General features: G+C 41.9%; 1 protein-coding gene and 1 pseudogene across 5 annotated transcripts in view; one reads left to right on the top strand and one right to left on the bottom strand.

The window, feature by feature from the left end:
- Positions 1-5,666, top strand: part of KCTD1 (potassium channel tetramerization domain containing 1) — a 214,797-nt gene extending 209,131 nt beyond the window's left edge. For all 4 annotated transcript variants that reach the window (XM_035270785.3, XM_078347925.1, XM_008979640.5 and 1 more), the window contains exons 4-5: positions 1,178-1,483; positions 5,371-5,666. In XM_035270785.3, the coding sequence (XP_035126676.1) occupies positions 1,178-1,483; positions 5,371-5,529 (465 nt within the window). In that variant the 3' untranslated portion in view covers positions 5,530-5,666. The remainder of the gene's footprint in view (positions 1-1,177; positions 1,484-5,370) is intronic.
- A 6,436-nt stretch (positions 5,667-12,102) lies between these two features.
- On the bottom strand, positions 12,103-14,042 carry LOC144579033 (small ribosomal subunit protein eS1 pseudogene; annotated as a pseudogene). Its single transcript, XR_013525821.1, has one exon. The product of XR_013525821.1 is annotated as a small ribosomal subunit protein eS1 pseudogene (transcript).
- Between the last annotated feature and the right edge of the window lie 5,445 nt (positions 14,043-19,487).

Here is a 19,487-nt window from a genome sequence, read left to right as displayed (position 1 = left end):
GTGTGTTTTAATACCTGTTTTGTTAGATTTCTGTTTCAATTCAATACATTTTTTTTTTTTAACTGGAGGAAAGGAAACCATGCCAAAAGACCAAGTGTTCATGCTTTCAGAAATGGACAGGTTTTCTTCATTGCACATGTTATCTTACAGGAATTGAGGCCTAATGTTTATGTCTCTGACTCTATGATGGCCACTCCAACAGGTGGCAGGGGGCGGTGCACTAGCCTTCCAGATCTCCACCAGCCTCCCCCAAACCATCACAGATCAACACTCAAGTTCAAGTAAAAGCCATGTGTCTGCCCTGCAGGCACCCATCCCTGACTGTCACTAGCCTCATATCTGTCCCACACCCTCCTGTGGCCACCAAAGGTGACCTGGAGCTTCTGATGAAGGAAGGGTACCCATGGGCAAGGTTGTGCTCCCCTTGGTCAAGTATGCGTTCCATCCAAGAGGAAGGAAATTGAGTTCTTATCGACACAATCAAACTTGAAATACCCAGAGACATGTTTTCTAAAAAAAAAAGCAAGTCGGCCAGGCACGGTGGCTTATGCCTGTAATCCCAGCACTTTGGGAGGCCAAGGTGGGCGGATTGCCTGAGCTCAGGAATTTGCAACCAGCCTGGGCAACGTGGTGAAACCCCATCTCTACTAAAATACAAAAAATTAGCTGGGCATAGCGGCATGTGCCTGTAGTCCCAGCTACTCAGGAGGCTGAGGCAGAAGAATTGCTTGAACCTGGGAGGCAGAGGTTGCAGTGAGCCAAGAGCACGTCACTGCACTCCAGCCTGGCAACAGAGCAAGGCCCTGTCTCAAAAGAAAAAGAAACAAAGAAATCATGGGTGAATCCTTTCGCATCTCAGTTTTCTCATCTGCAAAATGGGAATAATAAAGGTTCCTAATTCACTGGGAAGTGATGAGGGTTACAGGATTTAAATGATGCAAAGCACTTAGAAGAGGCCTAACCAACCCTAATCTACTCAGCTCCTTTTATCCTCAGTGAATGAATGAATGAATGAATGAAAGAAAATGGAGTCTCTACAAACATGTCATAAGTGAAAAACGACATGCAGATTTGATTATTGACATAACAAGAGGTGGAAACAATCACCTCTTAAATGTGGACACGTTCAGTACTTTATGTTTGCATTTTGCACTGTGAAATACCTTTTTTTTTTCAGGACTACACTTTGTTATATGAAGAGGCAAAATATTTTCAGCTTCAGCCCATGTTGTTGGAGATGGAAAGATGGAAGCAGGACAGAGAAACTGGTCGCTTTTCAAGGCCCTGTGAATGCCTCGTTGTGCGTGTGGCCCCAGACCTTGGAGAAAGGATCACACTAAGCGGTGACAAATCCTTGATAGAAGAAGTATTTCCAGAGATCGGCGACGTGATGTGTAACTCTGTCAATGCAGGCTGGAATCACGACTCGACGCACGTCATCAGGTTTCCACTAAATGGCTACTGTCACCTCAACTCAGTCCAGGTATGGCATTGTTACACACTGTGTGGCATCAAATGTCACTCTTACTCTTGTCACTCTTACCCTTGCCCTCACATGGTGCCTTTCCACCAAAGAGCTGAGAAACTCTCCCTCAGTGACACTTCTGTTGGATAGGTGAAGTATCCCCCTCTATAGCAGTCATTCCACAAGTGTTGTGAGTGTGCCAGGTGCTGGGATGAGCACTGGAGATGCAGAAGAGACAGATATAGAACACAACACCTGGGCACGGTGGCACACGCCTGGAGTCCCAGCCACTCCAGAGGCCAGGGCAGGAGGATCACTTGAGCCTAGGAGTTCAAGTTCAGCCTGGGCAACATAGCGAGACAGACAGACAGAGAACAAGCAGACAGCTCTGTGCTCATGGACCTGCATTATGGGAGTGGAGTGGGAGGCAAACAGTCAATATAAATCTATTGCCAGGAGGTGGTAAGTGGATTTCTGGGGCAGAGTATGCTGGGCATATTCAGTACTATCAGGATAGCCAGTTTGGCTTGAAGCAAGTGACTCAAGGAGAGAGAGTGCCCAGACAGGTGGCCAGGGAAGACTAGGGAGCGATCACGGAGAGCCTCTTTAGGGGGTGGCAAGTGCTCTAGGATTGTTTATTTTGGAGTCTTTTGGTTTTGGTTCTTTTGCTTATGTGAGCCAAATGGAAAGGCACTGGAGGGTTTTGAGCAGAAGGGCAACCTGACAGAACTCAGATTTCAAAGTGAACTTTGCGGCAGCAGCTAGAGAACAGGAGAAGCAAGGAGACCAGGCAGAAAGCTGTGGTTCAAGCAGTTGAGAAGGTTCTGAGTGTCTGCAGGGTAGAGCTAACAAGGTTTTCTGACTATGGCTGTGGGTTGTAAGGTATAAGCCCGGGGTGACTAAGATTTTTGACAGGGGAACTGGCTGAGTAGAACTGCCATTTCCTGAGATGGAGAAGTCTAGGGGAGCAGGAGATGTGGGGGTGGAATCAGAACTTAGAGGCTCACATGTGCTGAGCACCAGCTCTCTGCCCTACCCTGGGCCCTGGCCTGAACATGCATTGTCTTCATAGCCCTAACAGGTAATCACTGTTAATCCTCTGTCTTGCTGATGGGAAGGCAGAGGCACACCTGGGTCTCGATTGCCACTCTGTGTGACACAACCGTCTGAAGTCAATGGAGTGAGGGTTCTGCTTTTTCCCCTCTTTTAAATTGGAATGGGCCCATGACTTTGTTCAATATTTAGTCAGCAGAACCCTTCCCCAAGCGCAGAGACCAGAAGCACCCACTCTTCGGTGCTGCCTCTTGAGGATTGTTCCATGACTATTTATAACTTTTTAAATGTATGAACAGATGTCTGAGAACAGAAGAGCAGAAAACTCTGGCAGAAAATGTTCCCTAAACATGCTAGCGGAAGGCACATGTTCCCACTCAGTCGCAGGGTTCCTGAGGAAGACATGCGCCTTCTCACCTGTCCTGTGCAGAGGGCGCCCCCTGGAGGTGTATGGCGCTCCCGTGTGGCTTCTGCAGTTTAAGCCTCTAAAGCCCAGAAGAACTGTCCCCTCCCACACACACCCTGCCCTGGCTGCAGCTGGAGCAGACAGAAGGGCAGAACCATTCACAGCCAGGACAGGAAGGCCTTGGCCCCACCCTCGGGCCAGGGAATAACCATCATCAATTCATATGCTCAACAGTTTCCCATATCAGATGTGGACATTTTCATCTGGATTAACGTGGCCGTATGACACAGCCATGACCTACCCTTGCTTCCTGCTCCACCAACCAAGGAATATGCACCAGCTTGTGGACACACAGAGTCTGGGATAAGGCTAACGACACCCGATACCTCACTAAATTGTTTTAACAGTCTCATATGATCACCTAGTTTAAGGAACTTTGCTGTGAATGCATTGTTGTTTCCAAAGTAATAGCTTCATCAGCTGTTTGCATTACATTGAAATAAGCTTTTGACCACATCCAAGGTAACATTGGATCACAATGAATAATTATCAGATGATGCCTATCAGACCCCCTTCCCCACCCACGCTGGGAGGAAGAGCTTAGAGATTTCCTCCTGTTAGCAATTGAGTGACCTTAAGAACACTCAGAGAAAAACGGGTATCAGGGTTAGGTTCTCTGTTGTCCACAGCTTTCTCCCCTTGGGATTTCCTCTCCTAATCAAGGCAAGGAATCCTTTCTAAGGTGCTGGTTTGGCCAGGCAAGCTGGGGTGCCTCTTGCTGAAGGCTGCATTCCTGCCTCTGCTGAGGAATCCGTGGAGGGAACTGTTCTTCCTCTTTGTGTTTACCTGCTACCAAAGCACACCTTGATTTTGAATTTAGGGATTGTTTTCTTCCTGTCCTTATGCTGGTGGGTGTGCACATGCATTGTGAATTTACCTACAGAAATAGAGCACTGCTGGGTAGAATGTTAATTTTGTTCTCATAAGAACTTGTGTATGTTTTTTGAATTTGCCAGCACTTGAGGTTTTACTTTTTAGAAAACACGCTCTCTTGCTTTCCAGTCTCATCCAGTAAGCTATTTTGCAGCATAGTAAATTATATTCCATGTAGGAGTAGGTGACTACAAAATAATTTTTTAAAAATAAGGATTCAGTTTACCTTGACTACATTTCATTTCATTCCAAGAAAAGTTTTTTTGAGGTGGACCTTTCTTTTTATGAAGTTATGATTGAATCACTTTGCTTTTAGGGTGGTATGGAAATAATTTTATTTGGAACTCCAGCAGGAAACATTTGCAAGTCTAATATTTGTTGGATTCCTAAAGAAACTGAATGCTTCAGATCAGTTTCCTGTATTTTTGTCTATCTAAGAGTTACAGGTACTGTTTACTGCATTTAAGAGTGTCAGGCATGTGGTGCCAAACCCAGGAATATTGCTGGCGTTAGGTATTTGATTTCAAAATTAAGGAACAGATTCTGTGGCTTACGTTTGAATAAGAAGTTTAGAATGTCTTTACTTTTCATACATGTTCTAATATGTAACCATTGTGCTTATTCTTGTCTCCTCGAATGCATGCAGGGCTCTAACTCTACTTCAAATGCTACAAACTTGAAAACCTGCAGATAAACCTCCAGTGTCTTCAGTAGTCTATTTGTTCTGCTATTGAAATGACATCAGTCTTTGTCAGGGTGTGAGGCTGGATTAAATGAAATTTTTCTTTTTAAAATTGTCCACGTTGAGCATCAAAAAGAGGCTTGAAAGCCAGGGTCAGTTTTGAAGTCAAAACCTACTAAAGGATAAGGATGTCATCACCTGTTCCAGACATTTGTCTCTGACTCAGCAAATGTTATTTCCTGTGCTTTGGCATTCTGCATTGGTTAGCAAGGATGCTTCTGCATCGCAAGCATATATATTAACTTGGTATCAGGAAACTTGGACAATGGTAGCATTGAGAGTACAAAGGAATCACTGGCTAAGTAAACTCTGCTATCACTGTCTTTCCAGATCCTCTATCATCTCATAGGATGCATTTTAGTGATAAATGAACTTTGAAATGTGAACCCTCATTTTGACAGAGATAGCAGCGTTGCATATACAAAAAACAGAGGATTTGAGGCCAAACAGACCTTAATTGGAAACACAGTCCCATCACTTACTAGCCATGAACCTCAGTTTTCTCATCTATAAAATGGGCCTAACACCACTGAGTGTTATAGCTGGTGTGTGTAAAGCAAGCATGTAAAGGCACATTTCAGGCATTAGCAATGCTTGCTTCCTCACTCCTGCTTGTCAATCCAGGGCCTTTCTTTGAGAGGAGCTGCTCAAAGGGGCATGGATGCTGGATGAGGTGAACCAGAGCTGCATATCATCTCAAACTTTGGGGTGTTTATGTAGCCATAGTACTTACCTCACCCCTAACCGGACACTTGACTTGTTCTCTCGCAGGTCCTCGAGAGGTTGCAGCAAAGAGGATTTGAAATCGTGGGCTCCTGTGGGGGTGGCGTGGACTCATCCCAGTTCAGCGAATACGTCCTTCGGCGGGAACTGAGGCGGACGCCCCGCGTACCCTCCGTCATCCGGATAAAGCAAGAGCCTCTGGACTAACGGACTTATTTCTTATGCAAAAAGGAAAACACACACAACCGATAACTCAAACAAAAACAAAGGGACATATATGTGCAGTTGGGACAGCAAACCAAGTCCTGGACCTAAAATTGAATAAAAGACACATTTATATCCAATAGAGACCACACCTGTATTCATATGGGAACAGTTGGAATAGTGATATCCTCAAGGTGTAAAAAATATATAAATATATATATATATATATATGTCAAAAGGTAGGAAATGCAAAAAAGAAAAAAAAAGGTGATAGCTGCAGTTGGTGCTGTGATGGCCGTGAAGTGTCCTGGGCCTGCCTCCCGAGGCCTCTGACCAATAAACAAGCCATGAGCAGTGAGGACACAGTCTCCTTACAGTTTCCATTGCCAACAGCCATCCATTATTTCTTTTTCCTTTGTCTTTCTTTTTCCTTTTTTTTTAAACAAAACACCTTGACTTGAGTTTCTTTGTATATGGAGTTCCACGTCTCTCTTTAGGCAGGGACCAGGCAGGACTTCAGAAGAACCCTCATGAGCACATTGCATTGGAAAGATGTTAGACATGAAATTTTAAATGCAGTTTGTACAGAAGTCACACTTGTTTGTCCGCCTCACAGATGTGAACTTTACTTTGTTTTAAAACTGATCAGTTTTGCCAAGGGGCCAGAATTATTCCTTGTTAGAATTGCTCCAGTTCAAGTCTGCTGCTTTCCTACAATTTTTCAAATTTTATAATGTATTAAATACAATAAACTCTGTTTAAAAAATAAGGTCTGTGTGAAACACACGTGTGGAAGACTGGATTAAAATGAAATTTTTCTTTTTGAAACTGTCCGTGTTGAACATGGAAAAGAGGCTTGAAAGCCGGGGTCAGTTTTGAAGTCAAAACCTACTAAAGGTTAAGGATGTCATCACCTGTTCCAGACAGTTGTCTTCCGACTCAGCAAATGTTATTTCCTGTGCTCTGTCATTCTGCACTGGTTAGCAAGGTAAATCTTCCTTCTTACGGATTTTTCGGTTACCCCTGTTTCAGTTATCCATGGCTGCGAAGCAAGCCACACCAAAATGGAATGGCTTAAAACAGTTCTGGCCTGTGACTCTGTGATCTCGTGTGTTAAATGGCTATGGTGGGCTGCATCTGCTCCACATGATGTCACCCAGGGGTCTGATTGACGTGGAATGTCCTAGATAGCTTGCCCAGATGGCTGCAGATACTTGACTGTTGGCCTCCATGTGGCTTGGGCCCTCTCAATGTGGTAGCCAGATAACAAGAAGGCGGCAGAGAGAGCCACAATCCTCCAAAAGGCTTGGCCCGGACTGCACAGCACACTTCTGCTGCTTTCTGTTGGTTGAGCAGCCACAGGGCCAGCCCAGGTTCAAGGAGGGGGAAATAAGAACCTCCTGTTGGGGAAAGTAAAGCATTTGTGAGCACCTTCATTCCACCATAACACCTGTCCAAAGCATCTTCAAAGTAGGGCAGTATGGCTTTGGAAGAAGTGGGGAACATCTCAGAGCCAGAACTATCATTTTATTATTAGCCAGGAAAGTAAGAAACCTGCGATTTCAACAGCACTTTAGAATGAAGGCCTCAGCTTTTTCAAGGTATTAGTGATCCTGGTTCCTCCATCGGCCCTGCACTCACCTTTCTTCCTTCCTCTTCCTCATTCCAGACACTTAAAATAAACCTGGCATGCTGGTAAGATTGACAGGTGAACCAGAAAGTGTTTCTGCTGCAGAGATGTTCCTGTGGTGATGGGCTATTTCCATCCTGAACTTACTTTCTTTTTTTAAATTAAAAAGTCTGTGCCTGAGGACACTAGTAATGAAAATATCTGCGGCTTCTGAAACTAAAAGTAAGCTGTTAATGGCTCCTATCACTGCCTGAAACACAGAGGCGGCCCAAACACTGAATGACTTTAATGACAGCTAGCCAGGCTTCCACATGGCTGTGTGATTTCCCTATTTGAGACTAATATACCACTCTCTCAGATGGGGACAGACGGGGCTGCTCCCACCAGCTGCTCGGTCATCCACGTCCTACTGGAAGGAGAAGAAAATTGCTCTATGATTCACTAGCAATCCATTCTCATTAGGCAGCATTTCCTAAAATCAATAATGCAAGGGCCTCACTTTGGGACTCTGCTGGTTACTGTCATCAGTTAACGTTTATGCAGCACTCCCTATGTGCAGTTAGTATTGTCCCAAACAAATACTGCACAGAATGGTGTGCACTGGCTACTGCATCCACTTTGTTCTTTTCTAAATTCTTCGGTCCATTCATATGACTGCAATCCAGTTGCACATTAATTCTAAAAAAAACTCTGATCCAATTCAATGGAGAAAACATTTCACTAGTAATGTTCACCTTTTTAGGTCTTGAATCCCAGATACCAAACTACTTCAGAAAAGGCCAGGTCAATCAAAATGTCAAATACAGTTGAATCACCTGTTTTCTTGGAGACCGGGTCTCACACCTCTGCTGGAGTGCAGTGGCACAATCTTGGCTCACTGCAACCTCCACCTCCAGGGTTCAAGCTATTCTCCCACCTCAGGCTCCCATGTAGCTGGGACTACAGGCATGTGCCAGCATGCCCAGCTAATTGTTTTTGTTTGTTTGTTCATTTGTTTTTGGTAGAGACTGGGTTTCGCCATGTTGGCCAGGCTGATCGTGAACTCCTGGCCTCAAGTGATCCACTCCCATCAGCCTCTCAAAGTGCTGGGATTACAGGCATGAGTGAATCACAATCTTATTTTTCACTACTTGTTATTATTCAATATGCAATTCATATTCAAAAAAAGGATCCCAAAAAAAAGGATCTTTATAGCTGTGCTTATTTTTCCCCTAGAGGATCTGATCAAGGATTATGCATTGCATTTATTAATAATAACCCCCACCCCTTGCTTTTTTGTGTGTGTCTTTCCATGACATTAATTTATTAGAAGAGTCTAGGTCAACTGTTTTATAGATTGTTGTATAATTTGGATTTGTCTGATTTGTCCCTCATTGGTAGAGTCAGGTTTTGTTGTTTTAAGAATATTACATAGGTGATACCACATCCTCAATGCATCATATCACAAGACTCAATTTGGTCCGTAATAGTGATGGCAGTTTTGACCTCTTGGTTGAAGTAACATCCACCAAATTATCCAGTGTAAAGGTAGCTATTTCTTTTTGTAATTAATGAGTTACCTGTGGGATGACACTATGAGACAGTAAATATCCTGTTTCTCAACACACTCTCACTGAATGGTTTTAACATCCTCTGGTAATCCTTTCCTAAATCAGTCATTATCTTGGTAGCTATAAAAGTTCGCTTTTTCTTTTTCTTTTCTTTTCTTTTTTTTGAGACGGAGTTTCGCTCTTGTTACCCAGGCTGGAGTGCAATGGCGCGATCTCGGCTCACCGCAACCTCCGCCTCCTGGGTTCAGGCAATTCTCCTGCCTCAGCCTCCGGAGTAGCTGGGATTACAGGCACGCACCACCGTGCCCAGCTAAATTTTTGTGTGTGTTTTTAGTAGAGACGGGGTTTCACCATGTTGACCAGGATGGTCTCAATCTCTTGACCTCGTGATCCACCCGCCTTGGCCTCCCAAAGTGCTGGGATTACAGGCTTGAGCCACCGCGCCCGGCCAAAAGTTAGCTTTTTTAAAAGCCACTGTTGCCTGAATCTTTGATAGTTGAAATAATTTTTTTTCTTTAGTAAAATACATTTCTTTAGTCTAGGGCAAACAACTACAATATTTGACCTGCTCTTTTCTAAGAAGCATTTTAGAAAAATAGAATAAGGCAAGCCACTTATAACCTGATTCTTAATATTAGATGAGTTTCTCCATAGTAATAATAATAGTCACCCATTTATTGTTTGCTGTGTGCCAGCCCTGTGCTGAGGGCTTTACGTGTTAACTCATTCAATCCTTATAATCCCACTGGAGGTTGTATTATCCATCCCTATTTCTTGGTTAAAATAACTAAGACTCTAAGACATCAAATAAATGACATAATAAAGGCTAGTGTTCGGTTAAGTCTTATAAGGAAGACCAAAAACAACTGTTTAAGAAAAAGTAAGGCCAGGTGTGGTGGCTCACCCCTGTAATCCCAACACTTTGGGAGGTCAAGGCAGGTGAATTACTTGAGGTCGAGAGTTCGAGACCAGGCTGATCAACACGGAGAAACCCTGTCTCTACTAAAAATACAAAATTAGCCAGGCATGGTGGCGCATGCCTATAATCCCAGCTACTCAGGATGCTGAGGCAGGAGAATCTCTTGAACCCAAGAGGCAGAGGTTGCAGTGAGCCGAGATCACGCCATTGCACTCCAGCCTGAGCAACAAGAGCAAAACTCCGTCTCAAAAAAAAAAACAAAAACAAAAACAAAGAAAAGAAAAAAAAAGTAAGTTTTTATGTTGCAATAGAAGTAGAAAGTAGATTATTAATTAATAGCATTTTATCCTTATGGAAATTTATCCTTATGGTATTTTCACCATCTTCTACAATATGTTGGGCACTTAGCTTTGCTGATACTAGGGTGACAATAACATGGTTTCTGCTGTGGGTTTCTGGGGAGTGAGAGGAGCAGGGCTCTCTGCACATCACTACATACAGTCCAAGGCACAATGGGATATGTGTCATTTCATATTTACAAAGCAAGGATTCTAGAAATGCCCAATCATATGGGATCATATCTGGTCAGGGAAATTAGAAAAAGCATCATTGGGGAGGCAGCACTTGAAAGATAGGTAGGCTTTGCAAGGAAGGAGTATTTGGGGGTGGGGCAGAGGCTCTCAGCTGAAGAAGCACAAGGCAGGGCAGCACATGGTGTGGGACGAGGGAAGCATGGGCTAGAAAAGGAAGGTGGAATTGGATTGCGGAAGTGGGAGAGGGGAGCTGATCTTGACTGCCACACGAGGGTTTGGACTTTATTTAGGAACCACTGGAGAATCACAGAAGGTAGGCTCTGCGGATACTTGTTTAGGGAGTCTGCAGGCTTGACTGGCCAGGAACGGAGTTGGTGGGAAGGCAGTTAAGTGGCTGTTTTTTCCATTCATCCAATCACGATGTACAAAGCAGGCTAAGAGCTGATGACATAAAGATGTATGAGAAAATAAGACATCACCTTTAGTGTTGGGGCGGCAAACTCAGATGTCTCCAGGGGCTGGGCATGCAGGAATCAGTAAGAGATAGCCAAACTGGAACACCGGAAGGAGAAGCCCCTGCTCCACCCCAGCAGGTCGCAGCTATTGAAAAACAGCGTTCTTGTACTTAAATGTCTCATTTTTCTAGAAAACCTGGGAATCCAGACTTCTGCGTGAAATTTTTAGATGTGTAGATATTGGAGCTCACTTTTTTTCAAATGTACAGCCCTATCAAGACATCTGCAGACTAGCAGTTTGTAACTCTGAGAGTTATGAAATAAAACACTTTTAGACACGCTAGAAACATTTCATTTAGGTGACATTGCACGTGACATCAACAAAACTAAGTTGATCAAGGACATACTCTATAAAAAATGAAAATTTGATGCAAATTTTAGTTTGATTTGATAATAACATCTGATCACAAAGAACAACGCTTATTCACATACACATACGCCATGTCTGAATAATACCTTGAACTCAACTCTTTCTCCTCTTCCAACCCGTGGAAAAAATGAGCTTGCTATCACTGGCAGCTGCCATGTGCTCCACTGCAAGACACTAGACAAAAGTGTCATTGAAGTAACTTTAGCAGGAATCTACTGGCAGGAATTACTAATAACATATATTAGTGTTACATATATCCTATAATTACATATATCCTATAATATTCCTATATAAAACCCTGAGAATATGCATTGTGTCTGACTTCTCACTGTCAGGCAGCTCTTTTCAATCAAAGTTGATCATGAATTCTGTCAGTGATTTCCAAACTTGCCTGTTCTTAAGACATACAAAAGGCATTTTTTAAAGTTATAATTCCAACCCACTACCACCTCTCCTCCCCATCTCCCCATAGTTTCTGAATTCCACTTTTTTTTTCTTTTGAGATGGAGTCTCGCTTTCTCACCCAGGCTGGAGTGCAGTGATCTCGGCTCACCACAACCTCCATCTCCTGGGTTCAAGTGCTTCTCCTGCCTCAGCCTCCTGAGTAGCTGAGATTACACGCACGCGTCGCCATGCCCAGCTAATTTTTTGTATTTTTAGTAGAGATGGGTTCTTGCCATGTTGGTCAGGCTGGTCTCAAACTCCTGACCTCAAATGATCTGCCCACCATGGCCACCCTAAGTGCTGGGATTACAGGCGTGAGCCAGCATGCCCGTCCTGAATTCCCCTAAGTGAAGAGCCTGGGATTCCATATTTTAATAATGCCCAATACAGTGACCTCTTCAGACAAGCATTAAATCCACTGTATAATGTCATTGTGCTCCCCCAGTGTAGCCTAAGAACAGGAAATGAGGATCTTCTGAGTGTGCTTTTGTGATGTGCGTTTTAATGATTTCACTGATGTAAACAATAGCTGGCATCTCCTATTCTTTTGAAGTCCAGATTGAATTCTTCCAAATGGAGTTAACGGAGGAGGTAGGGAACGCGTGTTGGGGGCGTTGCAGGGAAGTACTTAAGTGACATTTAATCCAAGGGCCTTCATCCTTTCCTAATTAGTCAGAAAACTGCCCAATCCTGTGGAAATAGCCCACCAGCTTCAGAATTCTTATACCTCTTCTTAAAAAACTGCAATCCAGCCTGGGCAACAGAATGAGACTTTGTCTCAAAAAAAAAAAAAAAAAAAAAATGCTGTCAGAGGCTTGAGTGAACAGAAACCAGCACAGGAAGTAATTACCATAGTATCTACCACCTGTAACAACAGCCTACTGTAGGTACTGGTCTGTCTTTTCCCACATATTTTAATGTGGGTGAGTTTCTTTGAAACTTGATGATTTCAGAACTTCAGAATTTGAAGGGGAATGTAAATTGATAACCCTAACCACGTAGCAGAAAGCTCCCTTGCACGTGCTAAAACGTTCGAGTCAGAGAGCTCAATCCGACTGCATTTCATGTGACTCCAGGTTCACTCTCTCTTCACCTCTTCTTTTCCCCTCATTTCCACTGTGAATCACACAGTGCTGCACTGCTCCTCCCAATCTGTTTATCAGATCATGCTTGTTAGAAATGTGAACAGATAGTACAAGTAGTAAATTATGCTGTTGATCAACAGGACTGAAAAAGCCACAAAAACATGTATTGTGCATTCCATTCAAACTCTGGAACTCGGCTTGGAAAGCCTGTCCTGAAAGCTGAAGATCAAATCCTCGACACAGTGTCACACTTGTTGGAAAAGAAGCAAGATCAGTTCATTAAATCCAGTTTGAGGAGGCCGTAAAAGATCATCTAAAGGTCTGCAACTTGAGCAATCTGGTGCAGCTGGGTTTTTAAGTTAATCAGCAGTAATGGGAAATTGGCTTGGGATGGAGCAATGGTGGAAGGTAGATGGCTTATACGCCCTAAAATTTAATTTTTCATCCATTATTGCTCTTTACATGAAATTTAAAAAAATTATTTAAGGTGTTCTTCTTCTATAAGTCATATTCTTAAATGTTTAGCCTCTTAAATATACAAATAACGGAAAATTTGAAATTCTAAGTAGAATGCATATTCATGAAAATAATTTAGTTACAGCTCTTAGGTTTTTTTTTCTTTCTCACAAATAAGACTTTTTATTTGCCAGTATTATAAGTCTGAACTTTAAACAGATTCTTGGACTGGTGGTTCATACCCATCAGCTCGTTCATCCCCAGCGGCTTTTCCAGAACTACTGCCTTCACCATGAAGCTCCATGAGTTTTCCCAATTCAAACTTGGGCTTCTTCAGCATTTTTACTTTTCTAATGGAGACATCATGGAGAGGATAAACAGATTGGCAAGCCTGTTCTATGTCTTTCCCAATGCTGTCTGGAATCAATTTATTCACCACTTATTTCAAGTCATTTGTCTGCACCTCTCGGGTCATGATTTCCATCATCTCCTTCCGGATTTGGCGGACCTGTTGGTGCTGAGCATAAGAGGTCTTCCGTATCTGATTATTGTGTTTTTTAGTAAAACCAACAGAGAACAGATGAAGCAAGTAACCATCAGTAGTCTTGACATCAACATGAGCTTCAATCATTGTCTGCCATTTTCTGACCATGGAACACATTTTGTCACGGTTCAGATCCATGCCATGAAAGTTAGTCAGGCAGTTTTTGCCCTGAACATCTTCAGTAATCAGCTTGAATTTCCTAAATGCAACTTCATCATTCTGCAAATCAGCAAGACTAACTTCAAACACTCGACCCTTGAGGCCATCAGATGCAATTTTGGTTCCTTGGGTCCTGGTGACTAGCGTCTTTCCAATATTCCTTATATTGAACATAGCGGGTGCTTTCACATCATACCGATCTTTCTTAGAAAATGGATCAACCACTTTCTTCTTGGCTCCCTTTTTGCTGCCTTTCGTAAGGCGTTTGTTCTTGCCAACCGCCATGGTGCTGCTCAGAGAACCAAAAGGGCGGAAGTGGCTCCAGCTCTTAGTTTAAGCACAGTAGACATATTTCTGAAACAGAATATTGACCTGTATAATCTTTTCCCTACAGCCATTATAATACTAAAATCAGAGTTATTTTCCTCTAGGTAGGGAAGGAGTGGGAGAAAAACTGCGTGCGCGTGCACACGCGCATCTCAAATTCTTCCTTCCAGTAGGTTCTTGCCTCTGCCCAGTCTGCAAAACCCCCTCCTCCACTATCCATGCCCCACTTTTCTTCCAAGCAAAGTTAGCCAAGCAATGGATGGAGATGATTTCTGCATAATCACTAGAAGCCTTCATATTAATATTAGAAGCATACAAAGAGAATGACTTACCTGAGCACTGACAGGGCTGCAGGCCTGCATTGAGCTGGTCTGTCACAGGCCCATGGAAGAGCCACAGACAATGCCAGGTCACCAGATCACTTACTTCTCAAATTCTCACCCCAGGTATGAATGTCTTTTTGCATGTCACTGCTTTTCTCATCTGCTTTCCTCTCCCTGGGAGATCTCAGCCATCGATGGCTTTCCTGTCACCTGTGCTGCAAGACCTCTCCCAGAGCTTGGATAGGGTAGCCAGCCCTGAGGATACAGGACGAATAACACATGACCTTGCCATTTGACTTTTAGTCAGGCAGGAGGGTAAGCCATGTAAACCCATACAGTTTCAATATACTGTGTCATAAGCAATGACAGATGTAGGAAGCATTTCCACTGGACTATCCAGAACTGAGCTTACTTTGCCCCATGGGCCTTTCCTTTCTCCTTTTAGATTTCCTATCTCAGTTAAGGATGCTTCCTTCCATTCACACCAGGGAGCCATTTCTGCGATCCCCATACTTACATGGTCACCAAGTTCTACAGAAAGTATCACTTAAATACTTCTTAAATTGGTATTTTCCTCTCCACCTATACCTCTACTTCCCCATATCATATTATCAATTCCTCCTATATGGACCATTGCCATAGGATCTTAATTGGCTTTTCTGTTGAGAATTGAGATTGTCACCCCTTAAAATCCATCCTCCACATTGCAGCCTGGTTACTCGGTCCCTATTAAAAGCCTGTCAGTGATTTCTTGTTTTCAGAATCATCTTATCTCCTTAGTGTGGCATCCATGCCTCCTTGATCTAACTCTACCTACCCCTCAACCTCATCTGTGGCCACTCCTGGCCTCCTACAAAATCCTTTTAGTGTTATATTGGGTTTCTTGTGTTTACTGTTTTTTTTCTTTTTCTTTTTTTTTTTTTTTGGTGTGTGTGTGTGTGTGTGTGTGTGTGTGTGTGTGTGTCTTTTGGAGACAGGGTCTCACTCTGTTGCCCAAGCTGGAGTGCAGTAGCACAGTCATGGTTCCCTGAAGCCTTGACCTCCCAGGTTCAAGTGATCCTCCCACCTCAGCCTCCAAGCAGCTGGGACTTTAGGCATGCACCACCACACTTGGCTAATTTTTTTTATTTTGTGTAGAAATGGGGTCTCAATCACTATGTTGCCCAAGCTTGTCTCAAACTCCTGGACTCAAGCAATCCTGCCTCAGTCTCCCAAAATACTGGAATTATAGGCATGAGCCACCACACCCTGTATGTCATATTGTTCTAAGTCTCGCTGCTTTGTAATATATTCATCCTGTTATTTGTTTAATCACTTGCCACTTATCCTTCACAACTCTCTTTACCCTTTTTATCACCATCTTTTCATGTGCTCCTCAGCCGGGTGACCTGTCTCTATGGTTCTAAAGCACCCGATTTGTACTTTTATTATCACACTTACCATTTAACATTGAAATATCTACATTTATGTGTCTACTAATCTAATGGCCATCCTCAAGATCTTCAGTGGAAGAAGTCTGACTTATTTATGTCCTAGCACCTAGGAAGTACTAACTAAATGTTTGTTGTGACAGATGAAATATACAACTGAAGTCTATCATTTGTAGAACTAGGGAGAGTATGGGTTTCATGTTCCTCACTCCATACTTAGAGAACTTACTTCTACTCATAAGCACTAAATTAAATAGGAAATAATGTAAATAATAATAACTGATATATGATAGAGAATCAGTTACTAGTAATATTAAATTCCTCAAGCACTTTGGTTCCTTGATGTTTACTTTGGATTTTGCCCAATTGAAAGTCATTCAGGAGTTTCACATTTGGCCAATATAAAGTAATAGATTGCTCTCCCTCCTGAAACAACTCACAAATTGGACAGAATATATGAAACAATTATTTTCAAGACATTAAATATGAGGCAGCAGAGGACAGTGGAGAGCAAACAAGGTGAGCCCTATGGTTGCCCTGGCTAACTGCTGGCTTGAGGAAGTTTCCAGGTCATGTTGCAGGGAGGGGTAACCCAGATAGAGGCTGACGGTTTCCCTGAGCTGAAGAGATGGAGATGGTAGTACAGGGAAGCCAAGACAGCTGGAGTTCTTAGTGCAGAGCAATGGAGAGAGGATAACTACCTGCAGAAAGAAAAGACTGAAAAACAGAAGAGACTCTTCAGCTGAGTACTGATCAGTGCGTATATTGAAAGAAATCACCCAAGGCTAGAGGAAAAGTTATGTAGACGAATGAGAAAAAGCAATCCCCATAGCTCACTCAGGACCAGAAATAGTTTCTGTTCTCAGTAGACAGAGTGGACAGCCTCATAATGAATGGGGCATTGGGTAGAGTACTCAGAACACCACAGTGGTGGAGGGAAATAAGCCCTAGACTAAACACAGCGCCGATCTTGCCTAAAGCTTAAAAGCAAATCCCAAAAGGATCAAAGTGTTTCCAAATAACTCTATTTCATTCAAAACAAAATAAAAAATATTCATAGGGATACACAAATATTCAGCACCCAACAAGGTAAAATTCACAATAACTGGCCTCTAATTTTCAAAATTACCAGGCATTTAAAGAAGCAGGAAAACATAACTCATAGTAAAAAAATAAAGTAAATCAATCTAAACCAACCCAGAGGCTGACACATGTAGCTCATGCCTGTAATCCCAGCACTTTGTGAGGCCAAGGCAGGTGAATCACCTGAGGCCAGGAGTTCAAGACAAGCCTGGCCAACATGGTAAACCCCCAGCTTTACTAAAACAACAAAAATTATCTGGACGTGGTGGTGTGTATCTGTAATCCCAGCTACTTGGGAGGCTGAGGCAGGAGAATTTCTGGAACCCAGGAGGTGGAGGTTGCAGTGAGCCAAGATCATGCCACTGCATTCCAGCCTGGGCAACAGAGCAAGGCTCTGTCTCAAAAAAAAAATAATAAAAATAGAAATAAATAAACCAACCTAGAAATGATAAGACATTTCACAATTAGTTGACAAAAATGCTGAAACAGTTAATAAAATTTATTCTGTATGTTCAAGGAGCTAAAGAATTAATGTGTTAAATGGTGATGTGAAAAATATAAAGAACAAAATCTAATTTCTAGAAATAAAAATTACAATGTCTGAAACACACATCTGATGGGATTAGCAGCAGAGTATAAAAAATTAGCAAATTTGAAGATGTATTAAATAGCAATAGAAATTGCTAAGATGAAACACAGAGTCTTAAAAAATACTGAAACAAAATGTACAGAGCATATTGAACTGTGGAATAACTTCAAGCAGCCTAATACACATGTAATTGCAGTCTCCCTCAAGGGGTCAATGGGAGAAACAGAAAAATCTTTGAAGAAATAATGGCTATTTTCCAAATTTGATGACAACTACAGTATAAACCCACAGATCCAAGAACCTTAATGAACTCTGCAAAAGAAATGTAAAGAAAAGCACACCAAGACACATCATGATCAAATTGGTTAAAACCAATGATAAGGAAAAAATCTTAACAGCAGCTACTTGGGGAGGGAGAAAATACTTTATGGACAAAGGTGGAAAGATAAGGATGATGGCAGATTTCTTTTAAGAAACATGCAAGCCAGAGACATTGGAACAATACAGTAAAATTATCCTTTAAAAACAATGATAAAATAAAAACTTTTTCATGAAGACAAAATCTAACAGAATTCATCACCGGCAGATTCCCTCAAAAAATGCTAAAGGAAGTCCTTTGGGCAATAAGAAAATGATGCCAAATGGAAAGCAGCTTCTACACAAAGAATGCAGAGCACCAAAAATGATAGCTATGTAGGTAAACATAAAGCACTTTATTTTTTACTGTTAAAATTTTTATAAGGATAACTGTTTAAAGCAAAATAATAACATATCGTGGGTTTACAGCTTACATAGAAGTAACATTCATAACAACAGTAGCACAAAGATTGGAAGGGAGAAATCAAATCATAAGATGCTTATATGTTAAGTGATATCAAATTATTTGACAAATAAGACTGTGATAAGTGAAAGATAATACTATAAATCTTAAAGCAACTTTTAAAATAATGCAACAGAAGTCAATAGGGATAAAGTGAAATTATTTTTTAAAATACTACTTTTATCCAAAAGAAGGCAGAAAAAGAAGAAAAACAAAACAAAATGCAGATGGGAAAAGTAAAAAATAGCAAGAAGATATAATTAAAACCGTATCAATAACCACGTTAAATGTAAATGGCCTAACACCTCAATTGAGACAAGATCATCAGGCCGGCTAAAAATACGACATCCAACTATATGCTGCCTAAAAGAAATCAATTTCAAATTTAAAAACAAATAGGTTAAAAGTAAGAGCATGGGGCCAGGCACAATGGCTCATGCCTGTAATCCCAGCACTTTGGGAGGCTGAGATGGGTGGATTATGAGGTCAAGAGATCAAGACTACCCTGGCCTACATGGTGAAACCCCATCTCTACTAAAAATACAAAAATTAGCTGGGCATGTGTTGGACGCCTGTAGTCCCAGGTACTTGAGAGGCTGAGGCAGGAGAATCGTTTGAACCTGGAAGGCAGAGGTTGCAGTGAGCCAAGATTACACCTCTGCACTCCAGCCTGGTGACAGAGTAAGACCCTGTTAAAAAAAAAAAAAAGAAGGAAGGAAGGAAGGAAGAAAAAGAGAGCATGGAAAAACATATCCCATACTAACACGAATCTAAAGAAAGCTGGAGTTACTATATTAATATCAGGCAAAGTGGACTTCAGAGCAAAGTATTACTAGAAATAAAAAGATCATTTCATACTATAAAGGGGTCAACAGGACATAATTCTAGCCTTTTTATTTCACATAAGAAGGCTTTAGAATACAGGAACTAATCATTGATATAAATTACAAGTAAATATAGGCAAATCACATGTATAGTCAGAGATCTGAACACTATCTGTCAAGAAGTGATAGGAAAAATAGACAGAAATTTAGTAAAAATACAGACTTGAACAACTCTAAAAACATAAAACAAATCTCAATGGATTCTAAAAAAGTTATGTTATACAAAAGAAATTCTCTGACCACAGTGGAATTAAAGAACTCTGGAAAATCTACAAATTCTTGAATATTAAACAATATATT

Source organism: Callithrix jacchus, chromosome 13 (genome assembly GCF_049354715.1).
Source record: "Callithrix jacchus isolate 240 chromosome 13, calJac240_pri, whole genome shotgun sequence".
NCBI classification, from domain to species: domain Eukaryota; kingdom Metazoa; phylum Chordata; class Mammalia; order Primates; family Cebidae; genus Callithrix; species Callithrix jacchus.
The sequence above is the reverse complement of the archived record's forward strand: the minus strand, read 5'-3'. Positions and strand labels throughout refer to the sequence as shown.